General features: G+C 43.8%; 1 protein-coding gene across 1 annotated transcript in view; it reads right to left on the reverse strand.

The window, feature by feature from the left end:
- Positions 1 to 635: 635 nt before the first annotated feature.
- acadm (acyl-CoA dehydrogenase medium chain) overlaps positions 636 to 17436 on the reverse strand; it is a 55471-nt gene continuing 38670 nt past the window's right edge. Inside the window, exons 9-12 of the mRNA XM_072574864.1 lie at positions 16801 to 16941; positions 13178 to 13273; positions 11786 to 12034; positions 636 to 1002 (exon numbers count right to left, since the gene is read on the reverse strand). Of these exons, the coding sequence (XP_072430965.1) occupies positions 931 to 1002; positions 11786 to 12034; positions 13178 to 13273; positions 16801 to 16941 (558 nt within the window). The 3' untranslated portion in view covers positions 636 to 930. The remainder of the gene's footprint in view (positions 1003 to 11785; positions 12035 to 13177; positions 13274 to 16800; positions 16942 to 17436) is intronic.

Here is a 17436-nt window from a genome sequence, read left to right on the forward strand (position 1 = left end):
CGCCCTCTTGAACAGTCATACCTGTCCATCTTCCTTCCCACCTATCCTCTCCACCCTCCTCTCCAACCTATCACCATCAGCCCCCCCACCTACATCTACCTAATGCATTCTCAGTTACCTTCCCCCCAGCCCCATCCCCCTCTCATATATCTCTTGGCCCTCTTGGGGCCCCCCACCCCCCCACCCTCCCACATTCCTGATGAAGGGCTTATGCTCGAAATGTCGATTCTCCCGCTCCTCGGATGCTGCCCGACCTCCTGTGTTTTCCCAACGCCACATTTTTTGCCTCTGATCTCCAGCATCTGCAGTCTTCACATTCTCCTGGAGTGATTGAGGTGAGTAGCATGAATGTGATTAAAGGAAAGCTGGGATAAACATCTAAGAGAGAAATGATTACAAGGATGTGATGATCAAGTGAGATGAAAATCAGGTAGAACTCATGTTGAACATAAACTCCAGCATAGATTATTTCAGTTGAACAGTCTGTTTCTGTGCTGTATGTAAAGTCAAGTTTACCATGTGAAGAACATTGGCAAGGTAACAGGAACTTTTGGTGAGAACTTTTCAAGTGAGCAGGGTACCAGGTACAGGAGACTGAGACACAAAAAACAAACAAATTAAACTTCAACAACTCATTTAGCTGAAGTGTTTCTTTATTATTAGCTCTTTACTTGTTCATCTTGTTTTGTTCGATTACAGTCCACCACTAAATTTCACTTAATTCCAAAATCTCTCGAGTGCCCCATCACTGTAAACTTTTGTGATACTTTCAGAAAATGTTATAGATACAAAAAGAGGTTCTGTTCTCAAGGAAAGTAAACTCTAATCCTTCTCCCAAGTGCATAGAAAGAAACATGAGTTCAGGTTCTGGAAGTCTAGGAATTAGAATTGCATTGTGAAGCATTTAGATGATGTGCACAGGCAGATCCTTCACTGCTCGTATTTCTCAATGTGTTGCCGTGCAATGATCATTCTCTGGATCTGAGCAGTGCCTTCATAGATCTGGAAAAGTTGTTGTATTTAAAAAATGTAATCAGAAATTGCAGCATGATTTAGTTTGTACATGTAACAGAAACAATCAATCAAAACTAAATTAATTTGCCACATAAGAAATAGCTGCTGCCATTATGACTTCATGTATAAATAGCAATAAACCATTATATGTAACTTGCATTTACACAGCACCTTCAATAAAATAAAGATCCCCAAACAGTCCACTCAAAATCTCACACCAAGCTCCACGACGTGGTAGTTGGACAGGTGACTAAAATTTGATCAAAGTAGAGAGTTTTAAGCAAAGCTTTCAAGAATGAGACACACACAGGGATTGGGTGCAGGGTGGGGTGGGGTGGGGAGGGGATGGGGGTGGATTCCAGAGCTTAGGGATCATATAGCTGAAACCATGGCCACGAATGGTTCATGCATTAAAATCAGGGATGAGTAGGAGATTCCAATTAGAGGAGCAGAGAGATCAGAGAGGGACATAGGTTACAGAAGTTGGTGAGCAGACTAAAGTTGGGAAGGAATCTTTTTTAAAAAAAAATCAATGCATTGTCAAACTAAGTGTCAGTGACAGGATGAGAGATGAACAAGGCCAGCAGAATTTGAAAGACTTGTATGAAAAATAGAAATAAAACAGAAACTAGCAGGGATAGAGCCCAATGTCAGTGATGTATTGCAGGCTGCATCACTATGAGCTTGTCTGATTCACTCTGACATAACAACGCAATGCTCATGCTCACTGAGTCACACGTGCTCATTTAAACCCCAGTAACTGAGACTTACCAAGAGAGAGGCACTCAATGTTCAGCCACTGAAACATTCAAGTCAGAAACAAATCCTGACAGAGGTCAGGCAAATGTCAAAAGGACTCTTTGCGTTAAACAGCGCGTAAGAAAACATCTGACTACTGATCACAGCTCAAACTGTGGCATTAAAGAGAAAGGAGATTGCACAACCTTCAGAAATGTGGCTGTAAGAGTTTGAAATGCAGGGATCATTTTAATATCAGAAAACCTGCAGCCATAAATGTGTAGTGAGATAAATGAGCAGAAAATGGCTTTAAAATGATGCTGCTTGAGGGTTAAATATTGGAAGGAGTAACAGGCACGCAGAGTACTGGGCTAATGGTAAGATTCTTGGTAGTGTAGATGAGCTGAGAGATCTTGGTGTCCAGGTGCACAGATCCCTGAAAGTTACCACCCAGGCTGATAGGGTTATTAAGAAGGCATACGGTGTGTTAGCTTTTATTGGGAGAGGGATTGATTTTCGGAACCATGAAGTCATGTTGCAGCTGTACAAAACTCTGATGCGGCCGCACTAGATGTATTGCATGCAGTTCTGGTCACTGCATTATAGGAAGGATGTGGAAGCTTTGGAAAGGGTTCAGAGGAGATTTACTAGGATGTTGCCTGATATGGAGCGAAGGTCTTATGAGGAAAGGTCTTATGAGGATGTGAGGCTGTTTTCATTAGAGAGATGAAGGTTGAGAGGTGATTTAATTGAGACATATAAGACAATCAGAGGGTTAAATAGAGTGGACAGTGAGAGCCTTTTTCCTCGGATGGTGATGGCTAGCACAGGGAGACATAGCTTTAAATTGAGGGGTGATAGATATGGGACAGAGGTAGCTTCTTTATCCAGAGAGTAGTAGGGGTGTGAAATGCACTGTCTGCAACAGTAGTAGACTCGCCAACTTTAAAGGGCATTTAAGTGGGCATTGGATACTTATAGATGAGAATGGAATAGTACAGGTTAGATGGGCTTCAGGTTTGTTTCACAGGGAGGCGCAACATCGAGGGCCGAAGGGCCTGTACTGTGCTGTTGTGCTCTATCTTCTGTTGGCTAGGTCATCAGGGAGAGATCAGACAGGGTCCCAGTTTAAAGAATCATTCATTGCAGCCTTTGATGTCGGATACATGCACTCAAATTACTTGAATGGTAAATAGGATAAGGCTCTTTAAAAAGTAAATGGGTTCCTTGGGGGTTATTCACGTTATTGGAGTACAATAGCAAGGACGTTCTGTTAAAACGCTGTAAAACTCAGTGAGGCCTCAGCACTGCCTTTCGAAACAGCTTTTAAATGAGGAGAAAGCTGTTAAGTATTTTAAAAAATTGAATGACAAATCTGACATCAGGTGGTGCAATGGATGAGATGTTAAACCAATGATTTGTCTGACCTCTCCTGAATGTTAAAGTCAATATTTGGACTACGTTGTTCAATTGAAGGCAGTGTTTGGCTTGCTTTCATTGGTCAGAGCGTTGTGCATAAAAATTGGTTATGTCATGTTGTGGCTTTAAAGGACATTGGAGAGGCCACTTTTAGAGTATTCTATACATTTCTGGTTGCCTTGCTTAATATGAAAAAGGATATTATTAAATTGGAACGGATGCAGAATTGGTTTACAAAGATGTTACCAGGACTGGAGGCTTTGAGTTATAACAACTGGCTGGATAGGCTGGGACCTTTCTCCCTGCAGCATCGGAGGTTGAAAGGTAATGTTAGAGAAGTTTATAAAATCATGATGGGCATAGATAGCGTGAAGAGCAATTTTCCCCCGGGTGGGGAGCTCAAAACTAAACAGCATAATTTTAATGAGAGAGGAGAAATATTTGCAGGTCCAAAATCAAGTTTCAGGGACGCAAGATGGTACCAGCAAGCAAGAAGTTGGTTTGAAGTGTGTCTACTTCAACGCCAGGAGCATCAGGAATGAGTTGGGTGAACTTGCAGCATGAATTGGTACTTGGGACTTCGATATTGTGGCCATTTCAGAGACATGGATAGAGCAGGGGCAGGAATAGTTGTTGCAGGTTCCAGGATTTAGATGTTTCAGTAAAAACAGAGAAGATGGTAAAAAGAGAGGAGAGGTGTGGCATTGTTGGTCAAGGACAGTATTACAATTGCAGAAAGGATGTTTGGGGACTTGTCAACTGATGTAGTATGGGCTGAGGTTAGAAACAGGACAGGAGAGGTCACCCTGTTGGGAGTTTTCTATAGGCTTCTGAATAGTTCCAGAGATGTCGAGGAAAGGACAGCAAAGATGATTCTCGATAGGAGTGAGAGAGACAGGGTAGTTGTCATGGGGACTACAACTTTCCAAATATTGACTGGGATCACTACAGTACGAGTACTATAGTTGGGTCAGTTTTTGTCCAGTGTGTGCAGGAGGGTTTCCTGATACAGTATGTAGACAGGCCAACAAGGGGCGAAGCCACATTAGATTTGGTACTGGGTAACGAGCCCGGCCAGGTGTTAGATTTGGAAGTAGGTGAGCACTTTGGTGATAGCAATCACAATTCTGTTATGTTTACTTTAGTGATAGAAAGGGATAGATGTATACCACTGGGCAAGAGTTACAGCTGGGGGAAAGGCAATTACGATGCGATTAGGCAAGATTTAGGAAGCATAGGATGGAGAAGGAAACTGCAGGGGATGGGCACATTAGAAATATGGAGCTTATTCAAGGAAAAGCTCCTGTGTGTCCTAGATAAGTATGTACCTGTCAGGCAGGGAGGGAGCTGTAGAGCATGGGAGCCGTGGTTTACGAAGGAAGTAGAATCTCTGGTCAAGAGGAAGAAGAAAGCTTATGTTAGGATGAGATCTGAAGGCTCAGTTAGGGCGCTTGAGGGTTACAAGGTAGCCAGGAAAGACCTAAAGAGAGAGCTCAGAAGAGCCAGGAGGAGACATGAGAAGTTGATAGCACAATGGGAGGATATTTAATTGGGGAAAAGGAAACTATGATACTATCAGACGTGAGTTGGGAAGCATGGACTGGGAGCAATTGTTCCATGGAAAGGGCACTATAGACATGTGGAGACTGTTTAAGGAACAGTGGTTGCGAGTGATGCATAAGTGTGTCCCTCTGAGACAGGCAAGAAGGGGTAAGATAAAGGAACCTTGGATGATGAGAGCGGTGGAGCTTCTCGTCAAAAGAAAGAAGGTAGCTTACATAAGGTGGAGGAAGCTAGGGTCAAGCTCAGCTCTAGAGGATTACAGGCAGGCAAGGAAGGAGTCCAAAAATGGTCTGAGGAGAGCCAGGAGGGGGCACGAGAAAGGCTTGGCAGGAAGGATTAAGGAGAACACAAAGGCATTTTACACTTATGTGAGGAATAAGAGAATGGTCAAAGAAAGAGTAGGGCCGATCAGGGATAGCATAGGGAACTTGTGTATAGAGTCTGATGAAGTAGAGGAAGCCCTAACTGAGTTTTTTTGCTTCTGTCTTTACTAAAGAAAAGGACCTTGTAGTGAATGAAAACATTGAGGAGCAGGTGTGCATGCTGGAATGGATAGAGATTGAGGAAGCTGATGTGCTGAAAATTTTGACAAACATTAAAATTGACAAGTCGCCAGGGCCAGACCAGATTTGTCCTCGGCTGCTTTGGGAAACGAGAAATGTGATTGCTTCGCCGCTTGCGAAGATCTTTGGATCCTCGCTCTCCACCGGAGTCGAACCTGAGGACTGGACAGAGGCAAATGTAATTCCTCTCTTCAAGAAAGGAAATAGGGAAATCCCCGGCAATTACAGACCAATAAGTCTCGTGTCTGTCGTCTGCAAGGTGTTAGAAAGGATTCTGAGGGATAGGATTTATGACCATCTGGAAGAGCATGGCTTGATTAAATGCAGTCAGCACGGCTTTGTGAGGGGCAGGTCATGCCTCACAAACCTTATCGAGTTCTTTGAGGATGTTACTAGACAAGTTGATGAGGGTCAAGCAATGGATGTGGTGTATATGGACTTCAGCTAGGCATTTGATAAGGTTCCCCATGGTAAGCTCGTTCAGAAGGTCAGGAGGAATGGGATACAGGGAAATTTAGCTGTCTGGATACAGAATTGGCTGGATGACAGAAGATAGCGAGTGGTAGTGGAAGGAAAATATTCTGCCTGGAAGTCAGTGGTGAGTGGTGTTCCACAGGGCTCTGTTCTTGGGCCTCTACTCTTTGTAATTTTTATTAATGACTTGGATGAGGAGATTGAAGGATGGGTTAGCAAGTTTGCAGATGACACAAAGGTTGGAGGTGTCATTGACAGTATAGAGGACTGTTGTAGGCTACAGCGGGACATTGACAGGATGCAGAGATGGGCTGAGAGGTGGCAGATGGAGTTCAACCTGGATAAATGCGAGGTGATGCATTTTGGAAGGTCGAAATTGAAAGCTGAGTATATGATTAAAGACAGGATTCTTGGCAGTGTGGAGGAACAGCAGGATCTTGGTGTGCAGGTACATAGATCCTTTAAAATTGCCACCCAAGTGGACAGGGTTGTTAAGAAAGCATATGGTGTTTTGGCTTTCATTAACAGGGGGATTGAGTTTAAGAGCCTTGAGATCTTGTTGCAGCTCTATAAACTTTGGTTAGACTGCACTTGGAATACTGCGTCCAGTTCTGGTCGCCCTATTATAGGAAAGATGTGGATGCTTTGGAGAGGGTTCAGAGGAGGTTTACCAGGATGCTGCCTGTACTGGAGGGCTTATCTTACGAAGAGAGGTTGACTGAGCTCGGACTTTTGTCATTGGAAAAAAGGAAGAGAGGGGACCTATTTGAGGTGTACAAGATAATGAGAGGCATAGATAGAGTTGATAGCCAGGGACTTTTTCCCAGGGCAGAAATTGTTAACACGAGGGGTCATAGTTTTAAGCTGTTTAGTGGAAAGTATAGAGGGGATGTCAGAGGCAGGTTCTTTACACAGAGAGTCATGGGAGTATGGAATGAATTGCCAGCAGCAGTTGTGGAAGTGAGGTCATTGGGGACATTTAAGAGACTCCTGGACATGCATATGGTCACAGAAATTTGAGGGTTCGTACATTAGGTTTACCTTACATGAGGATCAATGGTCAGCACAACATCGTGGGCTGAAGGGCCTGTTCTGTGCTGTACTGTTCTATGTTCTAGGATCAGGGTAAACCCTAAGGCTTTCTATAGGTATTTAAGGAATAAAAGAATGATGAGAGTAAGATTAGGGCCAATCAAGGATCGTAGTGGGAAGTTGCATGTGGAGTCAGAGGAGATAGGGGAATCACTGAATGAATATTTTTCAACAATATTCACTCTAGAAAACGACAATGTTGTCGCAGAGAATACTGGGATACAGGCTACTAGACTCGGTGGGATTGAGGTTCACAAGGAGGAGGTATTAGAAATCCTGCAGAGTGTGAAAATAGATAAGTCCCCTGGGCCAGACGGGATTTATCCTAGGATCCCCTGGGAAGCCAGGGAGGAGATTGCCGAGCCTTTGGCATTGATCTTTAATTCGTTATTGTCTACAGGAATAGTGCCAGAAGACTGGAGGATAGCAAATATGATTCCCCTGTTCAGGAAGGGGAGTAGAGACAACCCTGGTAATTATAGACCAGTGAGCCTTACATCAGTTGTAGGTAAAATGTTGGAAAAGGTTATAAGAGATAGGATTTATAATCATTTAGAAAATAATAATTTGATTAGGGATAGTCAGCATGGTTTTGTGAAGGGTAGGTCGTGCCTCACAAACCTTATTGAGTTCTTTGAGAAGGTGACTAAACAGGTAGATGAGAGTAAACTGGTTGATGTGGTGTATATGGATTTCAGCAAGGCGTTCGATAAGGTTCACCACAGTAGGCTATTGTACAAAATGCGGAGGAATGGAATTGTGGGAGATATAGCAAGTTGGATCAGTAATTGGCTTGCTGAAAGAAAACAGAGTTGTAGTTGATGGGAAATGTTCATCCTGGAGTCCAGATACCAGTGGTGTACCGCAAGGGTCGGTGTTGGGGCCACTGCTGTTTGTCATTTTTATAAACTACTTGGATGAGGGCATAGAAGGGTGGGTCAGTAAATTTGTAAACGACACTAAGGTCGGTGGAGTTTTGGATAGTGACAGACAGACATAGATAAGCTGCAGAGCTGCGCTGAGAGGTGGCAAATGGAGTTTAATGTGGACAAGTGTGAGGTGATTCACTTTGGTCGGAGTAACCGGAATGCAAAGTATTGGGCTAATGGTAAGATTCTTGGTAGTGCAGATTAGCAGAGAGATCTCGATGTCCATGTACACAGATCCTTGAAAGTTGCCACCCAGGTTGACAGGGTTGTTAAGAAGGTATACAGTGTTTTAGCTTTTATTAATAGAGGGATTGAGTTCCGGAACCATGAGGTTATGCTACAGCTGTACAAAACTCTGGTGCGGCCGCACTTGGAGTATTGTGTACAGTTCTGGTCACCGCGTTATAAGGAGGATGTCGAGGCTTTGGAAAGAGTGCAGAGGAGATTTACTGGGATGTTGCCTGGTATGGGGGGGGAGGTCTTACAATGAAAGGCTGAGGGACTTGAGGCTGTTTTCGTTAGAGAGAAGAAGGTTGAGATGTGACTTAATAGAGACATATAAGATAATCAGAGGGTTAGATAGGGTGGATAGGGAGAGCCTTTTCCAAGTATGGTGATGGCAAATACGAGGGGACGCAACTTTAAAGTGAGGGGAGATAGGTATAAAATAGATGTCAGAGGTAGTTTCTTTACTCAGAGAGTAGTAAGGGTATGGAATGCTTTGCCTGCAACAGTAGTAGATTCGCCAAGTTTAAGTACATTTAAGTCATCAATAGACAGGCATATGGACAGACATGGAATAGTGTAGGTTAGATGGGCTTCAGATTGGTATGACAGGTTGGCGCAACATCGAGGGCCAAAGGGCCTGTACTGAGCTGTAATGTTCTAAAATTTGCAAGGGACTTGAGGGGCAACACTTTCACACGGAGGGTGGTCCATGTATGGAATAAACTGCTGGAGGAAGTGGTAGATGCAAATACGGGAACAACATTTAAAAGACATTTGGACAGATACATGAATAGGAAAGATTTAAAGGGGTAAGGGTTAAATGTGGGCAAACAGGACTAGGTTAGTTTGTGGGAAAGATTAGAAATAGAGGAATCAGTTTAAAGGTCTGCTGTCATCTATTTTAGGCAGACATGAAGAGGTTACTTATTTCTCAAAGAATGTCACTGGTTTGTGGAACTTGCTTGCCCCAAAGGAAATGGAGTCATTGAAGAGTTTTGAGGCAGAGGTGGAGAGATTCTTGAGTAACAAAGGAGTCAAGGAGTATCCGGGAAAGGCAGCAAAGTGTTGTTGAGGCCACAATTCAATCAGCCATCGTGTTACCGAATGGAGTAGGCTGAAGGGGCCAAATGGCCTACTCCTGCTCCAAATTCTTCAGTTTGTAAGTTCAGCTTTGTGTTGTTGAGCTGGGATCTTGAGAAGCAGACATCACAGCAAAAGGTGTGTCACCTGAACCCTTTCACCTGAAGGTTTAGTAACAGCACAAACCTGCTTAGAAATTAGGGACATGAAAATCTGACTGTGAGTCAGCCAGTTTAAGGAATCCCCTGTGCAATGGTGCAGAAGCCTCATCCAATAGGTACATGATGTGGGCTGCCTGTGAGAGTGATGGCGCTGTCTGCAAGGTGCTCTGGGCAGCATTCAAGTGTGGGCAGTGAACAGGAGTGTGTTACTACTGTGGCATTGTAATGTTTTCTGAAATCTCAAAACACTTCACAGCCAATGGCACACTGTTGGAATGTTGGATCTGCAGTCACCAATACACACATACAGCACACTCTGACAAACAGTCAAGTTACAATAATCAAATAGCATGCGTGATGCTGATTGAGGGGTAAATATTGCCCAGGTAGGCTGGGATAAAGAGCCAGCTCTCTGAAGTTGTGCCGAGGAATCAGATGGAGCAGACTGGCTCTCAGTTAACACCTGATCTGAAAGACAGCACGTTTGACAATGGAGCACTCCCTCAGTAGTGTATTAGACCGACAGTCTTGATTTTTTGCCCTCAAGTTCTTTCATGGGCCTTCAATTTAGAACCTTATGGCTCAGCAATGAGGGTGCAACAAACTGAACCATAGCTAGAACAGTACATGATGTGGGAAAATATTGCAGTAAAAAAAATGATGGAGAAACAGAATTTTATTTTCAACACTGAGATTAGTATATGTTGGTATATGTTGGCATACAGAGGGGACTAGGTGTTCTTGAAATGTAGACTTAAAGTTAACATGAAAGTACTAGAAATTAGAAAGGCAAACGGTATGTGAGCCTTTATCACATTGGGAGTGGATTACAAGAGTAAATATGTCTTATAAATACTTTTAAGGGCTTTAGTGACTGAACAAATGCAGTTCAGAGTTTGGGCTTTGGGTCTTCTTACTCAACAAAGGATATCTTGCCTTAAGAAGGAGTGAGCTAAGGTTTTATTGGACTGCTTCTTGGGGCATATGGATCGTCTGTGCAGAGACTGGACAGGCAACATCTGTAATCCTGAAATCATGAAGAATGGGAGGTAATCTGATTGAAATGGCAAAAGGACTTGACAGGGTGGATGCTGGCAAGATGCTTCCTAATTGGGCGGCACGGTGGCACAGTGGTTAGCACTGCTGCCTCACAGCGCCAGAGACCCGAGTTCAATTCCCACCTCAGGCGACTGACTGTGTGGAGTCGACACATTCTTCCAGTGTCTGCCCGGGTTTCCTCCGGGTGCTCCGGTCTCCTCCCACAGTCCAAAAATGTACAGGTTAGCTGAATTGGCCAAGCTAAATTGCCTGTAGTGTTAGGTGATGGGGTAAATGTAGGGGAATGGGTCTGGGTGGGTTGCGCTTTAGCAGGTCGGTGTGGACTTGTTGGGCCAAAGGGCCTGTTTCTAATCTAGAAAACTGGGCCGCAGTCTCCGACTGGGCGAGTCATTTAGGGCACAGCTGAGGAGAAACACTTTATTCTGAATCTTTGCAACATGTGATCCCCAGAAAACTACAACCGGAACATATTTAAGACAAATACTAATGGGATTGATATACTAAAGCAATTAAGAGACATGATGATCGTACGCAATGGCCAAGAGGAAATGGGCAGTGCAGGCTCGAAGTCCAGCTGGCTGACTGCTGCTCCTATTGCTTCTGGTCTTATCAAGACAGGTGTTTCTCCCTCAAATAGCAATGAAGGGACAGGTGCTCAAAATCAGAGCACTTCAGATAGGGAAACAAGAACAAACTACTCCCAACAGCAACAGAGTCAGTGAGCAGAGGATACAAATCTCATGGAAAGGCCACAGAGCCGGAGGTGAGGTGACGGAAACGATTGCGTACACGGTGAGGTTTTGAGATCGGAATGCACTGAAAGGCTGCTGAGAAAAAATAATTCAATCATAACTTGCAAAAGGAAGTTAGAACTTGAAAACTTGTAGGGCTATGGAGCAAGAGTGGGTGAAAATGGGGCAAATTGGATAGCTCTTTCAAGAAGCTGACAGATATGATGGGCCAAGTGAGCTCCTGTGTGCTGCACCATTTGGTTACCCTGAGATTTGGCAACAGACTGTTATATTCTTTAATTTCTCAACAACATGGTGGGCAAACAACAGGTAATTAGCAACATTAATTAAAATACTGGATGCTGGAAATTTGAAACTGTGACAAAAACTGCTGAAAATAATTTTGGCAGCTTCTGATGATAGAGAAGCAGTTAATGTTTCAGATCGATCATCTTTCAGTGGCCAATTATCAATCCACATACCAAATGAGGGCATTAAAAAACTCATTATCATGTCATCATCTCATTATTGCTTATGGATAGCTTGCTGCACTAAACTGGATTGCTGTGTTCCCTATGTTACAGCAAGTACACAAGAAAAATCTCTCTTATCTAGAAAATGTTTGGTTTGCACTGATTTTGTGAAAATCATGGCAGAAATGCATCTCTCTTTCTTGTTTGAAGGACCACAACAATTTCAATCAATGTAAAAAAATTAGACATTGTGCTACTTGCCTGGTAGATTTTAGCATCTCTCATCAGTTTCTCGACAGGATATTCACTGTTGAAACCATTGCCCCCAAAGATCTGGACAGCATCACTGGCAACCTGATTGGCGATGTCTCCCGCAAAGGCTTTCGCGATGGAGGCGTAGTACGTATTCCTCCGTCCCTGGTCCACTTCCCAGGCCGCTCTCTGGTAACCTAACCGTGCCAATTCAACCTTCAGGGCCATGTCTGCCAGCATGAAGGAAACTGCCTGATGCTGTACACACAGAGGGAGGAACAAGATTCAGCTGAGGCATGGGTATTACTGTTACATTTCCCCAACCCAACCATGCCCCCTCAGAATCCTGCATTACAGGAGGTCATTCTGTCCATCGTGCCTATGCTGATTTGCTGAAACAGCTATCCAATTAATCCACACACCCCCCCCCACAAAACACTTTCACCTGATTTAATCTGTCAAGACTTCATTGTTTTGAACATCTCAATTAAATCTCCTCTTCACCTTGTCTCCTCCAAGACAAATAACCCCAATCTCTTTAGTCTCTCATATTATCGAAGTTCCTCAGTCGTGGTATCCCCACTACAGTGATCCTTACCAGAGACCAGTTTATTTCATCACATTTACAGAAGTTACATCAGTTATGCCTGATGCTATGACTCCAACAGGAGTGGTGGCTGGTAATCAGGCCCAGTACTCCATGAGCAGCACCAAAAGTACAAAAGTTTTATTTAATCACTAAAACAGTCAATGTGTTTCTATCTATTACAGTTATCCAGAACAAGGAGACACCTTCACTAGTTTGATTCATCAGACCCAGTTCCAAGTCAGGATGGTGTGTGACTTGGAAGGGAACTTGAACATAGTGGCATTCCTGGGTATCCGCTGCTGTTATCAGGAGAAAGTGAGGTCTGCAGATGCTGGAGATCAGAGTTGAGAGTGTGGTGCTGAAAAAGCACAGCAAGTCAGATAGCATCCGAAGAGCAGGAGAGTCGACGTTTTGGGCAAGGGCCCTTCGTCTGGAATGAGGCTTGTGAGCCGAGGGGGTAGAGAGATAAAGGGGGGGATGCTGAGAGTGCAATAGGTAGATGGAGGTCGGAGAGGAGGGTGGAGCGGATAGGTGGGAAGGAAGATGGACAGGTAGGACAGGTCAAGAGGGCGGTGCCAAGTTGGAAGGTGGGGAGAGGGGAAATGAGGAAACTGGGAAGCAAGGGGGCAGAGATGCAGAGGTTCAGAGATGGAATCCCAGAGCTTAGTACCAAGGCAGCAATTGAAACTGGAGATCCTTAAGCAGAGGGTGCATAGCCATAGGGGCTTAGAGAGATAGAGAGGACATTAGTAGACCTGAACACGAGAATGAACATTTTATATTTGAGGAATTGCTACAATGCTTAACCTTACTTGTGCGAGCAATCTTCCAAAGGTTTTCCTTTCCAAAGCATACTTGGTAGCTTCATCCAAGGCTCTCTGGGCTAAACCAACTGCTCCAGCAGCAACCTGTGAACATATTCATCCGTACAAGAGGCAGAGTTCAGTTATAGATCCCAAACATCCCAAGGATGATAGACACTGTACTATTTATTGCACATTGTGAACCAGTCTGTACTTTAATTAGGCTTGACCTTTACATCACTGAGTACAAGAAATTTTCCGATTAAGTCTAACGACTGGACCGTAAAACTAGGGTCCCTTAGGGTAGTTCTGTGCATTCGGGAAGTGGGAGATCTGAGGGAGAAGAGCACAAGGAAAGATGCTTTTAAATGAGCCTGAATCTGCGGTCTCTTCTACCTCAAAGAAACAGAGTAATGTGCAATGACGTAGAGGTGATGACGAGCTGAAGGCGAAGGAACCACTAGGGGGCAGTGACCATACTATGATCGAATTCACCCTGCAGTTTGAGAGGGAGAAGCTGGAATCGGATATTACAATAAAATAATTGAGTCAAGGCAACTACAAAGACATGAGGGAGGAGCTGGCCAGAATTGTTTGCTTCAGGAAGCCGAGCAGGGAAGACAGTGCAGCAGGAAACGCAGAGGTTTCTGGAGTAATTCAAGAGACACAGCAGATATTCATCTCAAGGAAGAAAAAACATTAAGGGGAGGACAAGGCAACCATAGCTGACAATGGAAGTTAGGAACAGCTTCAAAGCAAAAGGAGCAGCATACAATGTGGTGAGGATTAATGGGAAGCCAGAGGATTGGAAATGCTTTAAAAACCAGCAGAAGGCAAATAAAAAACAATAGGGGGGTGGCGGGGGAGATGAAATAGGAGAGGAAGCTAGCTAGTAATATTAAAAAAAAGGATTGCAAGAATTATTTTAGATATCTAAAAAGGTAAGAGAGAGACAAGAATGGACATTGAAACACTGGAGAATGAGGCTGGAAAAGTAGTAATGGGGAACAAAGAAAAGGCTGAAGAACTGAATAAGTACTTTGCATCAGTTTTCACAGTGGAAGACACCAACAGCTTATCAGAATTCCGAGAGAGTCAAGAGGCAGCGATAGGTGCAGTGGCCATCATTAGGGAAAAGGAGCTCAGCAAGCTGAAAGGTCTAAAGTTAGATAAATCACCTGGACAAGATAGATTATATCTGAGGGGTCTGATGGAGATAGCTGAGGAGGTTATGGAAGCATTGGTGGTGATCTTTCAGGAATCACTGGAGTCAAGGAGAATCCGAGAGGACTAGGAAATGATTTATGTAACAGCCCTGCTTGAGAAGGGAGGAAGGCAGAAGACTGGAAACTACAGGCCTTTTAGAGTCTATTATTAAGAATGAGATTGCGGAGTACTTGGAAGTGAATGGTAAAACTGGGCTGAGTCAGGGAAGCTAATTGAAACATACAGAATACTGAATGGGCTGGACAGAGTAGATGGAGGGAAGATGTTTCCATTGGTAGGAGAATCTAGGACCCAAGGGTGCAGCCTTAAAATAAACAGAAGACCTTTTAGAATGAAAGTAAGGAGAAACTTCTTCAGCCAGAGAGTGGGGAATCTATGGAATTCATTACCACCGAAGGCTGTGTAGACCAGATCATTGAGTATATTTAAAACGGAGATAGATAGGTTCTTGAGTATTACGGGATCCAGGATTACGGGGAGAAAGCAGCAGAAATGGGGTTGATGATTGAATGGCTGAGCAAACTCAATGGATCAAAATGGCCTAATTTCTGCTCCAATGTCTTATGGTTTCACCAAGGAGAGGTTAATAATTGTTAGAATTATTTGAGGAGGTAATGTGCAAGTTAGACAAAGGAGAGCCAGTGGACATGATCTATTTGGATTTCCAGAACGCCACACAGGAGATTGCTAAATCATACAAGAGCCCATGGTGTAGTGACATGGACAGAAGATTGGCTGACTGGCAGAAGGTAGAGAGTAGGCATAAAAGGGTCATTTCCAGATGGCAGGCAATGAATGGTCAAGTTCTGCAGGAGTCAGTGTTGGGACCACAAATATTCACATTATTCAGTAATGATCTGCATGAAGGAACTGAGGGCATTGTTGCTATATTTGCAAAAGATGCAAAGGTAGGTGCAGGGGTAGACAGTATTGAGGAAGCAGGGAAGCAGCAGAAGGACTCAGACAGGCTAATAGAGTGGGCAAAGAAGTGGCAGATAGAATACAATGTAGAAACTTGTGCGGTTATGCACTTTGGTAGAAAGGATAGAGGCACAGAGGATATTTTAAACAAAGAAAGGCTTCAGAAGTCAGTAGCACAATGGGACTTGGGAGTCCTAGTTCAGCTTTCTCTTAGGTTAACATGCAGGTTCAGTTGGCAATTTGGATGGCAAATGTAATGTTAATATTCATTTCAAGGGGGCTAGAAAACAAGAGCAGAGAAGTACTACTGAGGCTGTATAAGAATCTGGTTAGACCGTATTCAGAATATTGTGAGCGGTGTTGGGCCCTGTATCTAAGGAAGCATGTGCTGGCTTTGGGTGGATCTAGAGGAGGTTCACAAGAATGATCCTGGGGGTGAAGGGCTTGTCATGTGAGGAGCCGTTGAGGACTTTGGGTCTGTATTCCTGGAGATTAGAAAGATGAGGGAGAAACTGATTGAAATTTACAGAATACTGAGAGGCCTGATAGAGTGAATGTGAAGATGATGTTTCCGCCGGTAGGAGAGACTAGCAATCGAAGGCACATCTTCATCGTGCAGGGACCAACATTTCTAACTGACACGAAGAGGAATTTCTTCAGCTAGAGGGTGAGGGAATCTGTGGAACTAATTGCTGGAGAAGGCTGTGGAGGCCAAGTAATTGAGTTTATTAAAATTCAGAGATAGACAAGTTTTGATTGGTAAGAGGATTGATGGTTATGGGGAGAAGGCAGAGGAAAGGGGTTGAGAAACACTATCAGCCATGACGGAATGGCAGAGCAGACTCAATAGGGTGGCATGGTGGCTCAGTGGTTAGCTCTGCCTCATAGCACCAGAGACTCAGGTTCAATTCCAGTCTTGGGCGACTGTGTAGAGTTTGCACATTCTCCCCATGTCTGCGTGGGCTTCCTCCCCCAATCCAAAGATGTGCAGGTTAAGTGAATTGGCCAGGCTAAATTGCCCAGAGTGTTCAGGGATGTGTAGGTTATGTGCATTTGTTAGGGCAAATATAGGATAATAGGGTAGGGGAATGGGTCTGGACGGAGAATCGGTGTGAACTTGTTGGATCAAAGGGCCTGTTTCCACACTGTAAGGAATCCATGATGGGTCAAATGGTCGAATTCTGCTCTTGTATCTTGTAATCTTATGGAATTTGGCCTAAGGGTGGGGTGGGTAAAATCATCAAAAGCATTCTGCAGCTTTTAGTGTGTACACTGAGCATGGAGATTTCCATACTGTATAAAACAAGCTTTGTTTCAGAGTTTGCTTCTGACGCTCACACGGTGTAAGTGGTGGCTTTGTTCCAATAAAGATTCAACTCAACATTTAAAACGTCACTTCTAGTTGTCTGAGAATACTTCATACATCCTCCAATGCCTCACCCCCAACATTCCAGACATTTAAGTCAGCTGTAAACCCTACTCACCGGTGGTCTGGTTTTGTCAAACGCTCCCATTGCAATTTTGAAGCCAGCTCCCTCGCCAATGAGGACATTCTCCTTGGGCACTCGCACATCTTCAAAGACAATGCCTCTAGTATCAGAACAGCGCTGACCCATGTTCATCTCCTAGCCCAACAACACTGACGTCAATATTAAAAAGATTCAGACATCATGTTGACCTAATGCATGGCCATGTTTCTCTGTCAATATTTAAAATGGTTAATTAGACAATCACTGGGCGGAGGATAGATGTTGGTATTGTGAAGAGACGTATTCAAAGGTATTGAAAAGCTTCACCATTCAATCTGAGCTTGTGACTGCTTTGTACATCTGCTCATCGATTACACAAATTGTGCATCAAAATTATAGTCATAGAGCATGGAAACAGAGCCTTCAGTTCAACCAGTCCATGCACAACATGATCCCAAACTAAATTAGTCCCATCTGCCTCTGTTTGGCCCATATCCCACCAAATCTTTCCTATTCATTATCCAAATGTCTTTTAAACGCTGTAAGTGTATCTGCGTCCATTACTTTGCCCTCCTGTCCTTTTTAAATCTTTCTCCTCCCACCTCAAAAATATGCTGCATTTTGAACTTTCCCACCCGAGGGAAAAGACTC

The sequence above is a fragment of the Chiloscyllium punctatum genome, chromosome 7, assembly GCF_047496795.1.
Source record: "Chiloscyllium punctatum isolate Juve2018m chromosome 7, sChiPun1.3, whole genome shotgun sequence".
Taxonomy (NCBI): Eukaryota; Metazoa; Chordata; class Chondrichthyes; order Orectolobiformes; family Hemiscylliidae; genus Chiloscyllium; species Chiloscyllium punctatum.